The sequence below is a fragment of the Chelon labrosus genome (assembly GCF_963514085.1).
Source record: "Chelon labrosus genome assembly, chromosome: 23".
Lineage (NCBI taxonomy): Eukaryota > Metazoa > Chordata > Actinopteri > Mugiliformes > Mugilidae > Chelon > Chelon labrosus.
Genome location: NC_140356.1, coordinates 5661119 through 5678187, shown reverse-complemented (window position 1 = coordinate 5678187; position 17069 = coordinate 5661119). Strand labels below are relative to the sequence as shown.

At 41.8% G+C, this 17069-nt stretch overlaps 1 protein-coding gene across 2 annotated transcripts in view; it reads right to left on the bottom strand.

Annotated features, from left to right (window-relative positions):
* Positions 1 to 23: 23 nt before the first annotated feature.
* Positions 24 to 17069, bottom strand: part of cdk17 (cyclin dependent kinase 17) — a 42853-nt gene continuing 25807 nt past the window's right edge. For both annotated transcript variants that reach the window (XM_084573594.1, XM_084573593.1), the window contains 14 exons: positions 13227 to 13360; positions 9421 to 9546; positions 8509 to 8565; positions 8295 to 8409; positions 7957 to 8051; positions 7023 to 7085; positions 6683 to 6806; positions 6460 to 6580; positions 6260 to 6357; positions 6057 to 6162; positions 5763 to 5805; positions 4572 to 4662; positions 4400 to 4477; positions 24 to 3515 (listed from right to left, as the gene is read on the bottom strand). In XM_084573594.1, the coding sequence (XP_084429720.1) occupies positions 3475 to 3515; positions 4400 to 4477; positions 4572 to 4662; positions 5763 to 5805; positions 6057 to 6162; positions 6260 to 6357; positions 6460 to 6580; positions 6683 to 6806; positions 7023 to 7085; positions 7957 to 8051; positions 8295 to 8409; positions 8509 to 8565; positions 9421 to 9546; positions 13227 to 13360 (1292 nt within the window). In that variant the 3' untranslated portion in view covers positions 24 to 3474. The remainder of the gene's footprint in view (positions 3516 to 4399; positions 4478 to 4571; positions 4663 to 5762; positions 5806 to 6056; positions 6163 to 6259; positions 6358 to 6459; positions 6581 to 6682; positions 6807 to 7022; positions 7086 to 7956; positions 8052 to 8294; positions 8410 to 8508; positions 8566 to 9420; positions 9547 to 13226; positions 13361 to 17069) is intronic.

The window sequence follows — 17069 nt, the reverse complement described above, 5'->3', positions numbered from 1 at the left end:
TGGATAAATTTTCCTTTTTTTTTTTTTTTTTTTTTTTTAATAAAATGAATGTATTTTCTGAAGACACAGATTTCTTTCACCGTTCAAAGAATGACTGATGCGCAGAGTGTTTTATGAAACAGTTTAAACTTTACTTCCGATGGTTATGAGAAATAAATAGTTCCAGTAAAAAGAGTCGCACACCAACTGTTCACTGGCAGCTCAGTGTTTCAGAGGTCGAGTTCACAACACAGCAGGCCTTCCATGCATCAGGCACACACACTTACACGCACGCACGCTCAGACATGTTCACATAAAATTAGGTCATCCATACATTTGAAAAAGTACAGTTTTTACAATGATAAATATAGCCGTTATAGAAATCTCATTTCGTCCACGTTACTGCTGTTCATGTACAAAAAAAGTCTGATTAGCAGAAACACAGCCTGCAGTTTACGGTGAAATATCCTGCAACTTTAAGTTTGATTAAAGGCAATCAGTTCTTTATCTGTAAAGCCTCTAAAAATGTAGATGCAATATGATAAATGCAACATGAAGAAGCATGAGAAGAAGTTTTAAAGCTGCCCAGCAACAAATCTTGGGGCTTTGGGTAAACAGAATACAGGATATCTACCATTAATATAATGATATTTTCCTGCAAACTCAAAAATAGCTACTTTAAACTGTTCACAGTATACTTCATTCTTAATTGTGTTGGGGTTGAGCTAAATCTTTTATTTAGGTTTGGAAAATAATTCATATTCAAAGGACATGAATATATCTGGCAGTTTCTGAAAAGACGACAAATTTGTTGTTTGCAGGATTATTCCCCTCGTAGCTGCAAACTGTGTTCATGTTTATTCACGTAATGCTCTCAGATATTAATTATCAAGCGTTAGCAGTGTTTCCAGCACTTTCTACAAAATCCGTGTGTCGAAATAGAGGACTCTAGTGCTGCTCCGGCAAATCTATACACCTTAAATAAATGTGACATTTTCATCGACATGTCGCAGTAACAGGAAAAACCTCCCTCAGATCTTCACCGCGCGACTTTCAATGCACTCCCGGTGTTATTTATGCACGAGCCGATGCACTGCACTCAGTTCTATTTTTGCTACTATGAGTGTAGGACTTGCTCCTTGCATTATCCATGATGGATTTCTCTGTGTGTGACTGTTCAATTCTGTTGCGTAGTGGTGGCTCTTTAAGTCTGGCTCACTGATACCAAAAGACCGCCACGAAAATGTGATGCTTAGCATTAATCCTTCAGAGGAATTGTCTGATATCTTGGGAAATAATTTTAATTACTTTTGTGCTGAAAGTTTGGAGATTGATGCCACTCTTGTGTCTCTAAACTGAACATTTAGCTGGTTAGCCTAGCTAAACTTAGCATTAAATCTGGAAACTGGAAAACAGCTAACCTAGCTGGTAAACAATTTGCATTCCAGCATTACTAAAGCACATAACTAACAAATAGCATTGTGTTAGTTCAATTTACACTAACACCAAACTGTAAAAATGACAAGTTGTAATTTTACAAAGACTAGCTCCATAGCAAAGTACAGCACCTAGCCAAGAATAGCGCAGTTCGTAACTAACTATAAAACCAAAACTTTTACACTTACACTTAATTAATCAAACAAATATGACAAAATGTGCTGATTAGTTAGTTTTACTAGTACTGGAATGCAGATTTTATTTATTTATTTGCTTTAGTAAGCCATGCTAGTTATTACCAGCTGTTTTCTTCAGTTTTTGTGCTAAGCTAAGCGAAGCTAACTGTTTAGCATACAGACACAAGAGTCATATCTTTCCAAATATTTCCCAAAATGCCAAAGTATTCCTTTAAAGCGATGAAACATAATTAGCTGGTAATAAATTGTGCAACACATGACTACAGTTAAGTTGGTCCACAGAAATAAGACAAATACATATGCAACTAAATAAAGCCAGGAGTGCAAGGCCCACCGGTGATTTGGGGAGATTCTCCATTTGCTTCAGTACGCATGTCTTCAAAAGTGAGACTTCTCAACAGGCTTCATCATCTGTAGCATCACTGTCAGTTGCAAACAACACAGCGGGCAGTTAAGTCTAAAATTTCAATTTGAAATCTCTCTTTTTGTTTTGTACAAATGCTGAAGAGAGCAGTGGTCCGACGGCAAGTGAAAAATAACCATTTTGCTTAACCCCGATCCCCTGCTATTCCGCCCTCCCTCCACACCTCCGAAAAACATGCCACAACGACACGGTTGTTTCACAAGGAGAGGTCAAAGATCACAGACACAGAGAACATATCTTAATACTGTTGGGTAAACTCGGCCACGTCGAGGCCCGTGTCCCTGATTTAAAAAAAAAAGAAAAAAAAAGAAATGGAAAAGAAAAGCACACACATTGAAGTGCAAAGAGAAAACCAAGAGTTACTGCAGTGAGATCTCCACACGAGAGCGAGAAGGTGTAGCTTGCATCTTTTTTTCTTCAAAAAAAGTCCTGGCAGTCTTGTGAGGGGTTTTGAGGAAGGCTTCCTGTGGGACGTCACATGACTTCCTCTTCAGCTCCAGTAGGCCTCGTCTTTCATCCATGGCTTTCCGGCAGTCGTCCCAACTGTTCGCCTCCCCCCCCACACGTGAATTTTGGTCCTGCTGCTGAGCCAGAATCGCCAAAATGAACCAAAAAGTTGGAGGTTCTCATGTTGACTGGGCTCTGCGTGTGCTTCTTTAACCCTTCAGCTTTCAGTCCACTCACAATCACGCCTTCTGACTTTTAGTGTAACCCCAGAGCACAGCAGGCCTTCTGAAAGAAGAGTCCATCTGAAATGTTGAGGAAAAGCGACGACGGGAGATCCAGAGGAAACCTTTATTCCGCCCAACCAACAACATCTAGTGTTCCAGTCTTTTTAAACTTGGAAATGTTGTAGAGTTCGGTCCCGGAAGCTCGAAGAAAAACAAAACATAATCTTCAAATATATATATATATATAGATATACATATTTAAAAAAAAAAATAATAATCTGAAGGAACTGGAGCTTTCTGCCTCCAAGCACAAGAACAAGAACAAGAACTTGGATCACAGCGTCGACATCAACACCTGTTGAATTCTAACTCAAAAGAAGCCGGAGAATCATAGTCAGAAGAAGAACAACCTGACTGACTGCTCGACTGTGCATGGCGTCTCGAGTTCACATAATGTGCACACACACACATACACACATACACACATGGTGTGTTAAATACAGACAGTAGTAGTTTAGCAGCAACAGAATTCAACCTCACCTGCCCCCCCTCCCAATAAATAAACACAGTCTCCAAATATATTCAACTCAGAGTCACACGCTCAGAGGGGTGTGTGTGTGTGTGTGTGCATGTTTTTATGTGTGTGAGCGTGCAGGTGAAGGGGTGAGGGGGGTCGTCACTGCAAGATGAGGTGGGCTCATGCAAGAGGTTGTTGGGAAATGATGATAACGGACGTCGGCCCGTCGACCGTCCTCTTCATGGAGCACTAGAAGAGCATGCTTTGCCTCCTGTTGATCTTGCCGTTACCTGCACAACCAAAAAAAAAAAAAAGACCATGAAAATACAATACCCACAATGCCCGTTGGTGTTTTAGGCAAATTAAATGGCGACCACTGATTTCATGTGATGTTTTTATTTACTTTTTTTATATACCTTTGACAAAAAATGATATGGGATTTGGCTTTGAATGACCTAAAGAGCTAATACATTCAGGAGGCAGGGTCTCATGCTGCCTACAAATGGAGCCTGTGACCGTGTGGCTACAGTACAGGGAGTCATGTAAATAAAATGCCTGGCAATCGAGTGGCAGCATCAAGTCATGAGAACACTGCTGCTAGGCAACCGTTGCCATCTTGAAGCCACTGAGTTTAGCCAGATGACAACGGGGTAAGTTAATGCAGGAAACGCGGAGGCATGAGGAAACATCAACATCGGCCTCAGACATATCATAAAATCACCAACCAACAACCTCATTTGAAGGCAGACTGTTCAGTTTGCATTATGGGAAATGTAGGAGTATGAACGTAGAGGTAACTAGGAACTAAAAGTCAAGATATTGGACTACAGATGGAAATTAGCCCTTGGGCTATAATCTGGCACATTTACATGTACCTTGTATATGTTCATTAATGTGCATTGTCCTGAAATAATAAAATAAAATAAAAATAAAATATATCAGCCCCTGTTGCGTTAATGTGGGACGTTCTATCATTAATCTGTCTATTGCACTAGAGTTCTCCTTTAACTACCATCACCAAATATGGCCAACGTTAAGCAGCCTGCCAGCCTCCGTCTCATTTTAGCTCCTTTCTAATGAGTGTTACATCATAATCAAATTGGATGAAAAGTGTCATTGTTTAATCATCTAACAAGATGAGGAGCTGAAGCATCTGAACGTGTTGCCCACCCACCTGACTCTGGGTACGAGGAGTTCCTGTAGCCGGGGTCTCTCTGCAGCTGCAACTCTTTTAATGTGAATATCGATACGCCTGAAACATAAGGGACAGCGTCAGTCCACAACAAGGAAAGAAAGCTTGGACAAGTTTTTTATTTTATTTTTTATATTAAGTTTAGTGTGCTTACTCTCTGGCAGCGTGTGGACTCTCATCCCCAGCTGCCTGAAGTAGGAATGCTTCATGGCCTCTTCGGCCGAGATCCTCTTCTTGGATTCATACTGTGGAGACAGAAACAGGAAACGTTTACCATTCCTGTGATCTTAGCACAGAATGCGGCGGTCAGTTGTTGGGTCCGCAATCACGGACTCACCTAGAAGAATTGTGAAACACACAGGAAACAGGAACCAAGTGTGTAAATACTGTGTAATGGAAAACACTGACAGCACTGTGCCTCCTGCTGTCTACAAATGGCAGTGGGAGAATCAGATCTGAGCATCTGTAATGGGAAGCTTCATCTTAATATTTTCAGCAGCCTTATAGTAGAAAGATGTGTCTATTCCGATCGTGAAATTTGAAGTTGCAGATTAATTTTCATGCAAAATATTGCAATTAAAAATGAACTTTAAATGCTTGTTTTGTGAGCTCTATTGAACGGCTGTATTTCTTTGACTGTGCCTCGAGATAAACAGTTGGTGGCACCAATTCTCCAGCCTAGCAAGACACAGAAAACCCACAATGTGGCAAGGGTGACGATGTAAGACACGGCCGAAAGTCTACACTTAAACCCCACCTTGACTGTGTCCATTCTGGTGGTGCACAGTGCGGCTGGGGACAGTTAACTCAAATAAAGCAAGTTACGCTAAAACGGTGAGAACATTTCAGTGCATCTTACCATCTTCCTGTAGCAAATGGACCTTTAACCTCGTGCCATCAGCATGACCTAATGTGAACATTCATGAAATAACAGGAAGTTCGACACGGACGGGAAATCATAAAACTGCTGTCAGCGTTTGAAATGTCACATTTTGGGTCACACGGCGTCACCAGAGCCAGGTCCCCTCAGTGAACGAAGGCTCGGAGACGTGTTCGAAAGCTCGGGAAACGAGAACAACGATCCCAAGCACCCAGAAACAAATGCTTATCCTTATTTCTTTAGTTTCTGGGCGCTTCAAAACATCTAAGTTTAGTGCTGCAGGTTTATAGATAATACAACAAATAATTATTTTAACATGAAAATGAATGGAAAAATATATGGCTGTGTTAAAATGTTGAAACGGTTTGATTTTTATGAATTTATGAATTGTCTGTTGAAACGCCAGGTAACACACATGATACTGTTCGTGGTGAACTGCATTCTGGGTATTGTGACAACACTCACTCTGAGGAAAGACAGCAGCAGCTCGATGCCTTCACTGTCCAGCCTAGAAGAGACAAAAAGGAGAGCAACGGTTTACTGTCGGCCAGCAGCAGGGGTTGCTGGGAATGTGGGGGCTCGTAGGAGGAAGGAAGTGGATAGCGGTCTCTGCACTGTTCTACAGGATTTCCTGCCCTTACCACACACACACACACACACAAAAATATGCAGCACTACTGTATACATGCAAAGACCCAGAGAAACAAACACATTATGAAGGTCTAACACACACGCGCGCGCACACACTCATCGCCGTACCTTGGGGCGTGGTTGATTAACGGCTGCGGCTTGTATTTGGGGAAGTTGTACGACTTAAACTCTTCGATGGACAAGATTCCCGGCCAGTTCTCCTCCGTGGGTGTGCCTGTCGCGCAAAAAGCAGCCACGTTCAGTTGAGCACGTAATGAGACTGAGGAACGCTTGTGTTACCGCGGTGATCTGGCGTGGCCGGAGACGCTCACCCAGCATCCTGAAGATGAGGTGGAGCTCGTCCTCCACGGTGGAGCCCGGGAAAAGAGGCCGACCCGCAGCCATCTCGTAGAATATGCAGCCAACGCCCCTGCACACACACACACACACACACACACACACACAGTATGTCAGCTGATGTGTCATTTAAATTAACATAAACTGGTATTACTATTAGTGACTAAGTCCGTACCACATGTCAATCTGTGTTGAGTACTCTGAGGATCCCAGGAGGACATCCGGAGGCCGGTACCAAAGAGTCACCACCTCATTTGAATAGGTTTTAGTCGGGACAGACTTGGCCCTCGCCAGACCTGCCGGCCCGCCAATGACAGACACACATTAGGATTAGAGATTAGAGGAAAGATTTGCTCTTAGGATAACAGAATTACTCCTGACGTTAGGGTTGCTCTTACCGAAATCAGCCAGTTTGAGTTCTCCTTTCTCATTAATGAGGAGGTTCTGTGGCTTCAGGTCCCTGTGGAGAACTTTCCTCTTATGACAATACGACAGCCCTCGCAAAATCTGGAACAGGAAAATCTGGAAAGACACGGTTAAATGACTTGATGTTACTAACATATCCGTACCGCGTCACGTACATCCAGCACTACAGGGTCTGATCTGCCTGTTACACACACACAGAGAAAATTGGATCTGAAAGCTCACAGGGTTGAGAGAGTTTCCTTTCCCACATCGAGGGAGAAAATGTCATTACAAGGTAAAAAGGTCACGGGGAACAGTAAAGGTCATCCTCACCTTCACATTATGCATGCTCATTATGTTTCCACAGTCGTCCATGTACTGCTTCAGATCTTTATCCTACAAGAAGGGAAGGTGCCGTCAGACAGGAAGAACACCTGCACAACACCTAGAAAGTGACCTTTTAAGAAATTCCTTTCTCATTCACAGACACAACGCTACTTTCCATGCCCTGCAGCAAATCCTCCCTCATAAAGTCACAGTCCACATGAAGGATCCTTTAAGTATCATTGAGATTTGTGTGTCTTATATTCTCTTCCTGGTTATTTTGCTCTAACTGTTAAAGGTCCACTATCATACCTCCTTTTAAACAAGATAATTTAAGTCTCATGTGAACCCAGAGTGTAAATATCAACTTTCAGCACAAAATGAAGCGTAGATCATTCATTCTAAAATGCCCGGCTACACCTGGTTTTACCACTGGTCCAAACGGGCAGTTTTGGCGTCTACCGCTTTAAATGCAACATAGTTGTTACTGCCCTTTTCCAGTAGAGGGCAGCTCATTTTCTGTTTTAATGTCTAAAGCAGAACTAAAGCCTGAATAAGGAGAAACTCCTACAGAAGTCACAAGATCGAGATCTCGACAGGACCTTTCTGAAAGGTTAACTGAGCATTTGTGATTGCATTCGGGCCCTGCAACCCTGAATGGAAACATTTCTCGACTTTAGATACACTGCAGACATAGAATAATACCAAAACGAAATTAAAAATCTGATCTTTAAATCTTCATTACATATTTTCTTTAGTTTGGTATCCACTAAATAAATGAACACGAGGAGGCTTTAACTGTGATGTACTCTGCATCTCTTTCTCTGCAGCTGTCCTTTAATAAATGTTATCTAAATGTTAACACAGTATCACATGCAGCTCTTTGCGTTACATTAAACATTGTCTTTTTGTGCATGCAACGAGGATTGGAGGTGAGAATTACCAGGTACTCAAAGACGAGCGTGAGGCTCTTGTCAGTGTGGACGATGTCGTGTAACGTCACGATGTTGGCGTGTTTCAGGTCCTTCAGTAACGACACTGCAGAGACAGAAAGGGAACATGTGTAACATTTTTAACATCAGTTGACTCTGGAAAAGGCCAAATTAAAAATGGGATTAATAATAAAAAAAAAAAAAATTGTTTTAGAAAGGTCTATAAATCATTTTATGGAGTAAAATCACCCAGGACTGATATCCTAGGTGGATATCAGTCCTGGGTTTCATAAAGGTCATTGACCTGGCATATCTACACCAACTTCAATGAAGGACATCAACTGGTTACCTTCTCTGATGGCAGTGCATGGGGCTCCTTCCTCGTGCTCCAGCCGAATCTCCTTCAGCGCCACCAGGTTGTCCGTCAGCTTACTGCGTCCTTTGAACACTGTGGCGTACGTTCCCTAAACGCAACACAACATGTTGTTTTGATCAGAATGAAATGACTATCCAAGCATAGTTTTATTGTTGGCGAGTCAGATAGGATCTGAAGCCTTCCTCACCTCTCCCAGTTTGTCCAGCTTTATGTACGTCTCCAACTTCCCAAAACCAATCTCAGACTAAGGAAGAGACAACATGAGAAATTGATTATTTACTGCGCGAAACTACAGTACTACAAATAAGGCAGGACAAAATCTAGAGCTCATTTTGGATTCAGATATCAGGAACAACATAAACATAATAAAAAACTTGAACGTCACTTTCTGACAGTATCCAAATGTCTCACATTAAAGGCTCTTTAGTACGTATATAATCCAGTAAAAGCTGTTGGTTGGTGCATCCATGCAAACAGTCATTGCTAATAGCTATTCTGGCATAATTTTAATGATGCTAACTTGCCAAAATATACGCCAAAAATCAGGACGCAAACAGCCCACAGCTAACTCACTGACTCCATGGCAACATATTATGTAGTCCTATAACAGAGAGCATGACTATCCCCACTATGTGAGGGGACGCCTAGAGCATAATAGTTTTGGATTATGAAAAGTGTTCTACTTTCAGCCCCTACAGCAGTAGCTGGAAATATCTCATCAAGGAGAAACCAACGCAATAGAAATAATAAGAGGCTACTTTTTAAGCACGTTCATTTTTATCTGATCCGTTTCATTAGAGCGCAGAGAATAACAACAACCTTTTAAGCGGTGTCACTGCTGTCAAACTTATAATGTGCATAAACCTCGTCAGGGACGGCCTTCAACAACAGTGCATAAACATGCCACAGCAGAGTATTATGATCTAATTTTAAGGGCTAAAAGTGGGAGGTGAGCGCTTGTGACTCCAGATTAATCAACCGTAGGCTCACATCGGGCCAGTTGCCATGGAAACCAGCGCAGAGGGAGTCTGGTAACAGGACTGCGAGCAAAGCAATAAAGAAAGGGAGACACAAACACACACACACACGAAAAACTGACCAGCGAGGCTCGGCGGGAGCGCCGACTGAGCGGCTGGTCGAAGGGCGGGCTGCTGAGCTGCAGCTTCTCCAGGTAACCGTCGGGGATTCGGATGTCGGCAGGCAGCGACAGGCGCTTGTTGAGGTCCTGGAAGCACACACACATAGAGAGAAATGTTTACAATTCAAACTAGTTGTATTTATTTCACATTCCTTAAGTGGCTCTTGAGTTTATTTGGGCATGGAGAAAGGATGAAAAAAAAAAGATTGATATATATCGATAGCGATATATCGATTTATCGACAGCGATATATCGATTTACCGATATAACACGATATTACGCTTTGTAATACTTTCAGACTCTCAAAGGATAATGGTACGATCCCACTGTCCTGATCTTTCATTTATATTATTATTGTTTCCTAAAATTTGATTTAAATACTAATTAAAACTATATTGCAATGCACAAAGTATCGCAGCATACTGAATCGTAAACCCTATATCACGATATATATCGCATCGGCATGAAATATAGAACCTCGAGCCAAACATCCTTATAATAAGAACAAATACTTGCACCCAATCTTTGATATACAACCTTAGACTGTGCAATCTGCTGACAACATACGGTGAGAAAATACACAGCTCTATGCTCTCTGCCTATATGTAGAGTGGGGTATGTTTCGGTGGTAATCAGCCCAAGACAATGTAGGCTACCGAGACCATCCATCCACCCACGCACACAGAGACACACACACATAAATGCAGCGTCTAAAATAACTCGTTCTCATCTCCTGCTACTCCCGGAGAGAGGCGACAGAGATCAGGTCGATCAACGTCTTACGGAGGGTAAAAATAAGAGCCGGCCTGTCGAAGCGTGACTGCAGCCGAACAGCTTCATGGGTACAAAACCGGCACTAATATCTGCACCTTGTGCTTTCGGTCTGCCATTGTCAATGTTGTGGATTTATCTTGTAATTCTATTCTAGGATCAAAACAAATAACGGCACATCTGAAAGCAACGCACTTACATAATACCGACCCGTGTGAGAGGAAAAACAAAATGTTGAGTGGATTAAAAATACAGGGAGAGAAGCTGTCACTTTTGTTTGGGTATCAACTCATCAGCTCATTCTCTCTCATGGCTGAAGCTTTTTAGTGCGACTCAAGAGAAAATGCTGCTAGTGGTAACATCAGCATTTTCTCCTGAAGTCAAGGACTGCAGAAATGACTGCTGAAAGAACCTGAACACAACACCATTGAATTTGAATCATACTCAACACAATCCACACTAATTAACAGCAGAATATGGCACCTATAAAGGTCTGCGCTGCATAAATCTAAACTACTGGGATGAAGAGTTTGAAATGGTTTCTTAGATTTCATGGTAAAATATGTTATTATGAAGAAATGCTTAAATAAAAATAGTGATGGAAGTGACTCCTGGATAATAATGTCACCACACAGAAGACTTCTCAAGAGTAGGTACTGTGCTGAATGGCTATGGATTGTAGCATCTAATCCCATGATGCAAATATTTAGTGGTAAATTGAGCAAATGTTTAAAGGCTTAGCTACATTTCTGCTATTTAAAATTGTATACCCTTGGACTGGTGATAAGAAAAAACAAGCTGTTCTTGAAGAGCTTGGGACAAAAGGGGTGGGGTACATTTTAAAAACGTTCTTAATAACACCAACGGGATGTTTTGGTAATAGCAATATTGTACATATTTTTATATGTTCTTAAAGAAACATTAACATCTTTCTACAAAACCAACTTTTGTCACAATATTTCAATCAGAAGCTCCCTGATCTCAAAAGCCAAATCAAATATTTGCTAGTGTGGTTGTAATGAGGAGGATACACTGACACTTGTAGCAAATAGATTCTGGGACAATACCATCAATAATGTATCATGTATTCTTCATATGCATGCCAAGCCATGTCCAGTTAGGTTGTTTGTCTGGCTAAAAGATGATCACATGCCAAAATTGTAAACCAGATCAACACAGTGACTTGTCTGGCTGCCAAAGTGAATCTGAAAGAATAAAAACTGAACTGTTATAACACGGAGAACTGACACTGATACGGAATGGACATCACTGACTTTAGCTACTGATACATATCCTGGTAGATTGGTTTTGTTGTGTTGAATCATTTCAGGTTTGAGTACATTTAAGACTGTTAAAGAAAAAAATGATTCGATATGGATTTTGAGGGGAGAAAATCGGAGTTGGAACACAACTCAAACACCGAGCGAGTGCACATCCTGCTCATAACCTTCACCTGCTCGTAACACAGTTACTTAAACCCTCCAACAACATCAAAAAGAACCACAAGAAGAGCAACGTGCAGAGCCTTTGTGCATGTGCGTGCTCGGTCACCGCTAGCTTGAGCGCCTTTTGTTTCATGCACAAATGGAACAACAAATAGGTCAGCATGTACTATATGTATATGTGAAAAGCAACATCAGTAAATAATGTTGTCCAGGTGGTTTTTTTTTTTACAACGTATGCTCCTCTGCCAGCAGGGGGCAGGAGGCCTCCAAGCTGAGACGCTGGTCTCTTTCAGAATAAAACGTCCCCCCGGCTTCACCGTGTCTAAACATGACAATGATTTATCGTACATGTAATGTATGGTTAACTTCATTATTTATTTACAGGGCAGAGATTTACAGCTTTTACTATTTTGCATAATGACTTGTGTGTAACAAGTTGCAAGAGCAGTTGCTCGGAGCCACAGTGTTGAAAATGATATGAAATGCTTGTAAAATTAGAAACTAACAGGCAAAAAAAAAATCCCCTGATAATCATGTGGTCTCTTTTCCTTCACGCCTTTCATTTTTTATTTGCTCAGCTTGTGCGATAGGCTGAGTCTACAGTGCCCCGGAGGCCACCTAGGCCAGTTTATCATCTTGACATAATATTTAAAAAGCTTTTTCTTGTTAGCGAACAGTGTTTGTGGTTAGAAAAGAAACGTGACTAAGCTTTACAACACAAAGCAAATAGTTAAATATTCAGTAGGGCTTATATACTGATGTCTAGCAGGTGTTTAAACGCCAGCATGATTTGAAATGGTATAACTTCATTATATTCCAGAGGAACAAAGGAGCCTCCTATCCCAGCGTGGCCTCGTGCAGAGACAGCTGAGATGGAGAAAATCACTGTGGTTACAACACAGATTGTCACGTCTCTTTACCAGCCTCTGTTTTGGTCCTCAGGGAGCAGGATTGCTATCAGTGTCATGACGTCCAGACCCTGAGAGCCCATTAGTAGATGAACAATCTGCCCCAACCCCCTCGTCCAACTGAGATAAAGCAGAGGAGATGAAATGGATTGGAGCTGGGTATCTCTACTGATCGCCCGAAACGATTGGATTCCGATGCACATGCTCCTGATTCAATTCGATGCAATATCAATTGATTTAGAGATGTTTTGGGTGTCGCTGGTTTCAGAGATTTGTGAGATCTCCACAATATTTGACATCCAGTTAGCATATCTCGCAAATAGCTTTTTAAATGTTTTCATGTGCAGCTTCTGTCATGTGTTGGATCTCCCTCACGTGTGGACTTATCTTGCTTGACTGGTTACGCACGACAAGTCTTGCAAGATCGCAGAGATATTTCTAACAAGAGGATGCGGGAAATGGCAGGTATTTCAAAAACCGATTCAAAGATTTTAGAAATTGATATCAGATCTTTCAGAGAGTGCGTGAAGAGTAGTTAAGAAAAACCTTTATTAGTCCCGCAATGGGGAAATTGCAGTTTAAGCTATTTTGGAAATCATTATGCACTGTGTGCCAGTGTCTTGGTAGTTCTCATGAGTCTTACCTCCATGGAGATTCGTCGGTGGATTCTGTTCCTCAAACAGACGCCGGTTGGAGACTGAACCTCGTCTGAAGACGTCCCTGACGCCTGGTCACTCTCCCCATCCGAACCCATCTTCAGGTTCTCATGTACAATGTCTGAAAAGAAAAAAATAATAGCATGAAGAACCAAAACAACAAGGTACCTTGATAAATCAGACTGAAGATGTCCCATTACGACAACTCAAATCAAGTTCGTCTAATGATGCGGTTTATAGAACTGATTAGGTTCTAAATTTCATAAAAGATTAGTATAAATATAAAATACATACATTTTAAACCAATACTCAGGAGCCCATACTACAAACAAATTACAAATCCTGCTTTAATACGCTTCCGAGGTTCACTGTATCGGGTAAAATCCACCATCCTCCTTTTTCCTTAGTTGGTCTTTGATAATGTTTTATTGGACATACCAAAAAGATGATTAAGCATGGTAACAATGGCCTTGTAACATTCCCAAATGCATCTGTCACCCATCCCCACTCTCCCACATCCTGTGGCACTTCAACTACATGGCGATTCAACTTTTTGTGGTGAGGAATACCGTTCGAGTTCTGTGCTTGCAAAGTCAGTGATCACATCACGTGTGTGAGAGTCCAACCAAAGTGCCCAGGCTACATTAAGTGAGCAAATCTGGATCGTCTGTGACCTCTGGGTACACCCTAGAATAATGAATTGTTTTAGCATTAGAACTTGGTCAGCACTAACCAGTTCAATCAGAACAGACTGGCCTGGTCGATGGGATTGAGGGGGTGGCGTAACCCTTAGATAATCAATTCAGTAGGAAAACACTGCTGCATAATAACCATTTAAACACTTGATCCAATCGTTTCTCTCTGGTTGGAATAAATCCACTCCACACATGTTTGCTTCACATGTTGCATTGGCCAGGGAGTAGAAAAACAGCAAAGTGTTGGAAAAGATGTAAGAAGCTGGAATCTGCGCAGGCAGAGCGATTGAAAACATGGGTCCATTATCGTCATCTTCTATATCAGTTATTTGTCATGTTTTTGTCAGATTTGATCCTCTACACTGGACTGCACCACTATGAACGTGTCAAAAATATCTTATCAGATCACTTTCTTTAATGCCCATGTAAACAGTTAAGTTAGGATTTCAGAATTATTTCAATCAGTCATGTAAACCTATGCAGTGTATTGACTAACAATGAGAAATCTAACCTGAAATTACCAGATCACTGTTGGGAGGCACTATTATTCTATTGTTGTATGAAAGCAGAGGTTGAATGGGAGGGAGAGCTACCGCAGTGGAGTTTTATTTAAATTTCACAGATTCTAACTGATCTTAGAAGTCATTTTGGCATTTTAAAAGCTGTACGTGTCAAGAATACACCAATTACTTGCTGCATTGCACTGGAGCAACAGACCACTGTTAATATTACTAGTTCCACCTGTGCTTTTCCTGCTACGCCAAATTAAAATGTCCACTTTCACAGCAGATATTATGACCCGTCACAAGGGGGGAATTCCAACTGTGGACCACGTCAAAGAAAAATATCTGCCGTGAAACAGGCGATTCGAGCATACGCAGACCCTGGCGCCATAGCTGACGTGCAACTCCTAACTCATAGCGCCAACGCAGACCGCAAGACCTGTGATTGGTCCACTTGGTAGTAGCGTGTTTCGGCTTTAGTATTTCCGGCTGTTTCCGGCATCGAGAGGAAAGGCTAACTGAGGAAGTTTGGAGATACAAACATTTGTATGACTCGTCTTCAGTGAAATTTTGGCGAAAGTTTCAGTCGCCACTTGAAAGTGAAGCAGGAAGTAGAAACAAAAATTAACCCGATTGGCCAAAAAGACACAGCGCCATCTAGTGTTTGGGAGGTGTTTTTACAGAGCGAGCTGGACTGATGAGCGCACAAGTATAAATGACCTGCACTGAAGTCGTGTACGTGTGTAGGCTACGACGTCTATGTACCGCAGTACTCCAAAAGAGCCTTAAGTTTACCAAGATTTACTCAGAAAGAACAGCAAAAAGACAATTTCAGTAGACGACGGAGAGAGTTTAGAAGGAAAAAGAGGAAAATCCAGCATGGTCTTCAACACCGTCTCTTCCTCACCTCCTCTCAGACCCTTGTAACCCCAAAGGCCAAACATTAAACACCGCAACCTGCGCCACTTCATCCGAGGCAGCAAATGTACCACTACTACCAAAACACAGTGCGGGCAAACGCGCCGACGTGCCGAACCGCATGCCCACCCTCTCCTCCGCACACGCACAAACGCGCACACAGTTAATGAGTAGCCTCGGTTGAGTGGTCCTCTGTCATCAGTGTGTCAGCGCCTCCAACCATGCAGTCTGTCATCAAATGTGGAGGCGCAGAGCGGAGAAACAGCGGGGGGGGGGGGGGGGATCTCTGCAGAGTTACTGTTGATGGAGATTAACGGCGCACAAATATTTCAAACATGAATATCCTGACGATTATCTCTCTAAATATTATACCAAAGATGATTCATTAGAATGGTTTATTGAGATTCTGAGAGTGAAATGCTGCAGCTTTGCACCCTAACCAAGCTCTATCAAGTCTCTGTTCTTTACTTTGTGGTGCAGCTAAAGCCCAAAGGTACACAAAAGATTAATCTGCAATAAATTCTGATGATCTAAGAGAAATAGAGACAGAATGAAGTCACAAAGAGAAGCAGAGACAGAAGATGTGTGAAAGAGGTTTTTGTTGACCGAGAGGAGAAGCGGGGAGAGAGAGGAACAAAGGGAACGTATTGTAAGGTTTTCATTTATGGGAGGAGATGGATAACTTGTCCTACCCTCTTTCTCCACCTATGTTTCTCTTCTCTTTGCCTCAGTAACAAGTCATCTCACACCTAATTTATCAATCACAAGTACACACAGTTTTTGAAGATAGCTGACTCATGACTGTCAACAACAACCCAGGATGCGTGTTTGTTAGCATGTAAGCCAAGACCCAACTCTAGAAATAATATAAAATAGTTTTCATTGTAAGTGGCAAAATCAGCCAAACAAGTTATTGTGGTTGTAGTAAAGATGACTGACAATAATTGGATCATCATTGCATCTTCTGATTTTATGCTGCACAAAGCATGAGTCTGGGCAGTGGCAGAGATCCATTAGATACAGTAGCTGTTAAAATATTCCACTGCAACCCAGAGGATGTCGGGGTCTATTTGCATACAGCGCGCAAAACCGAGTTTGGATCTGGGGACGCATGTGGGAGACGCATGTGAGTGCAAGGTCTGAACAGGCCCAAGATTTCCAGAACAAGTATTAAACTGCACTTGCTGTTACCATTGAGGTTTTGCTAAACCAATCAGGACTACATGCTTAAGGGTTGCTTTTACCCAAAACACCTAAGACTATGAGGACACATTCTGGGCTTGCTTCAGTATGTACAGTAAATAAGCCTCTGCAGAAGTAAATTCATGTAGAATGGGTGACATTTAAATGTTGCACGTGAAACCTTCTGAATGTTCTTGTCCGTACAGGAAGTTTCCAAATCAAGGCTGTGTTCTGATAAATTAGACCCCAATGGATAAAAGCTGTACCATATTTCTTTACTCCAGAAAGTTCTTACTCATTCTACTTGTCTTCCCTATAGCCGCCACACTTTCCTCATCTTAACCTACTTACCGTCTCCCCATAAACACCTTGCAAACAACTTGTTCTCGCCCCACTTTCCTTCTTCACCTTGTCGTTTGTTTGAAAGCTTCTAAAAGAGCTCTGTTCCCTATTTCTCTCACTTCTCTGTCTCTTATTTACATGTTTATTCTTCAAAAACATCCCCGATTTCTTTCACTTCCCCACTTCTGCC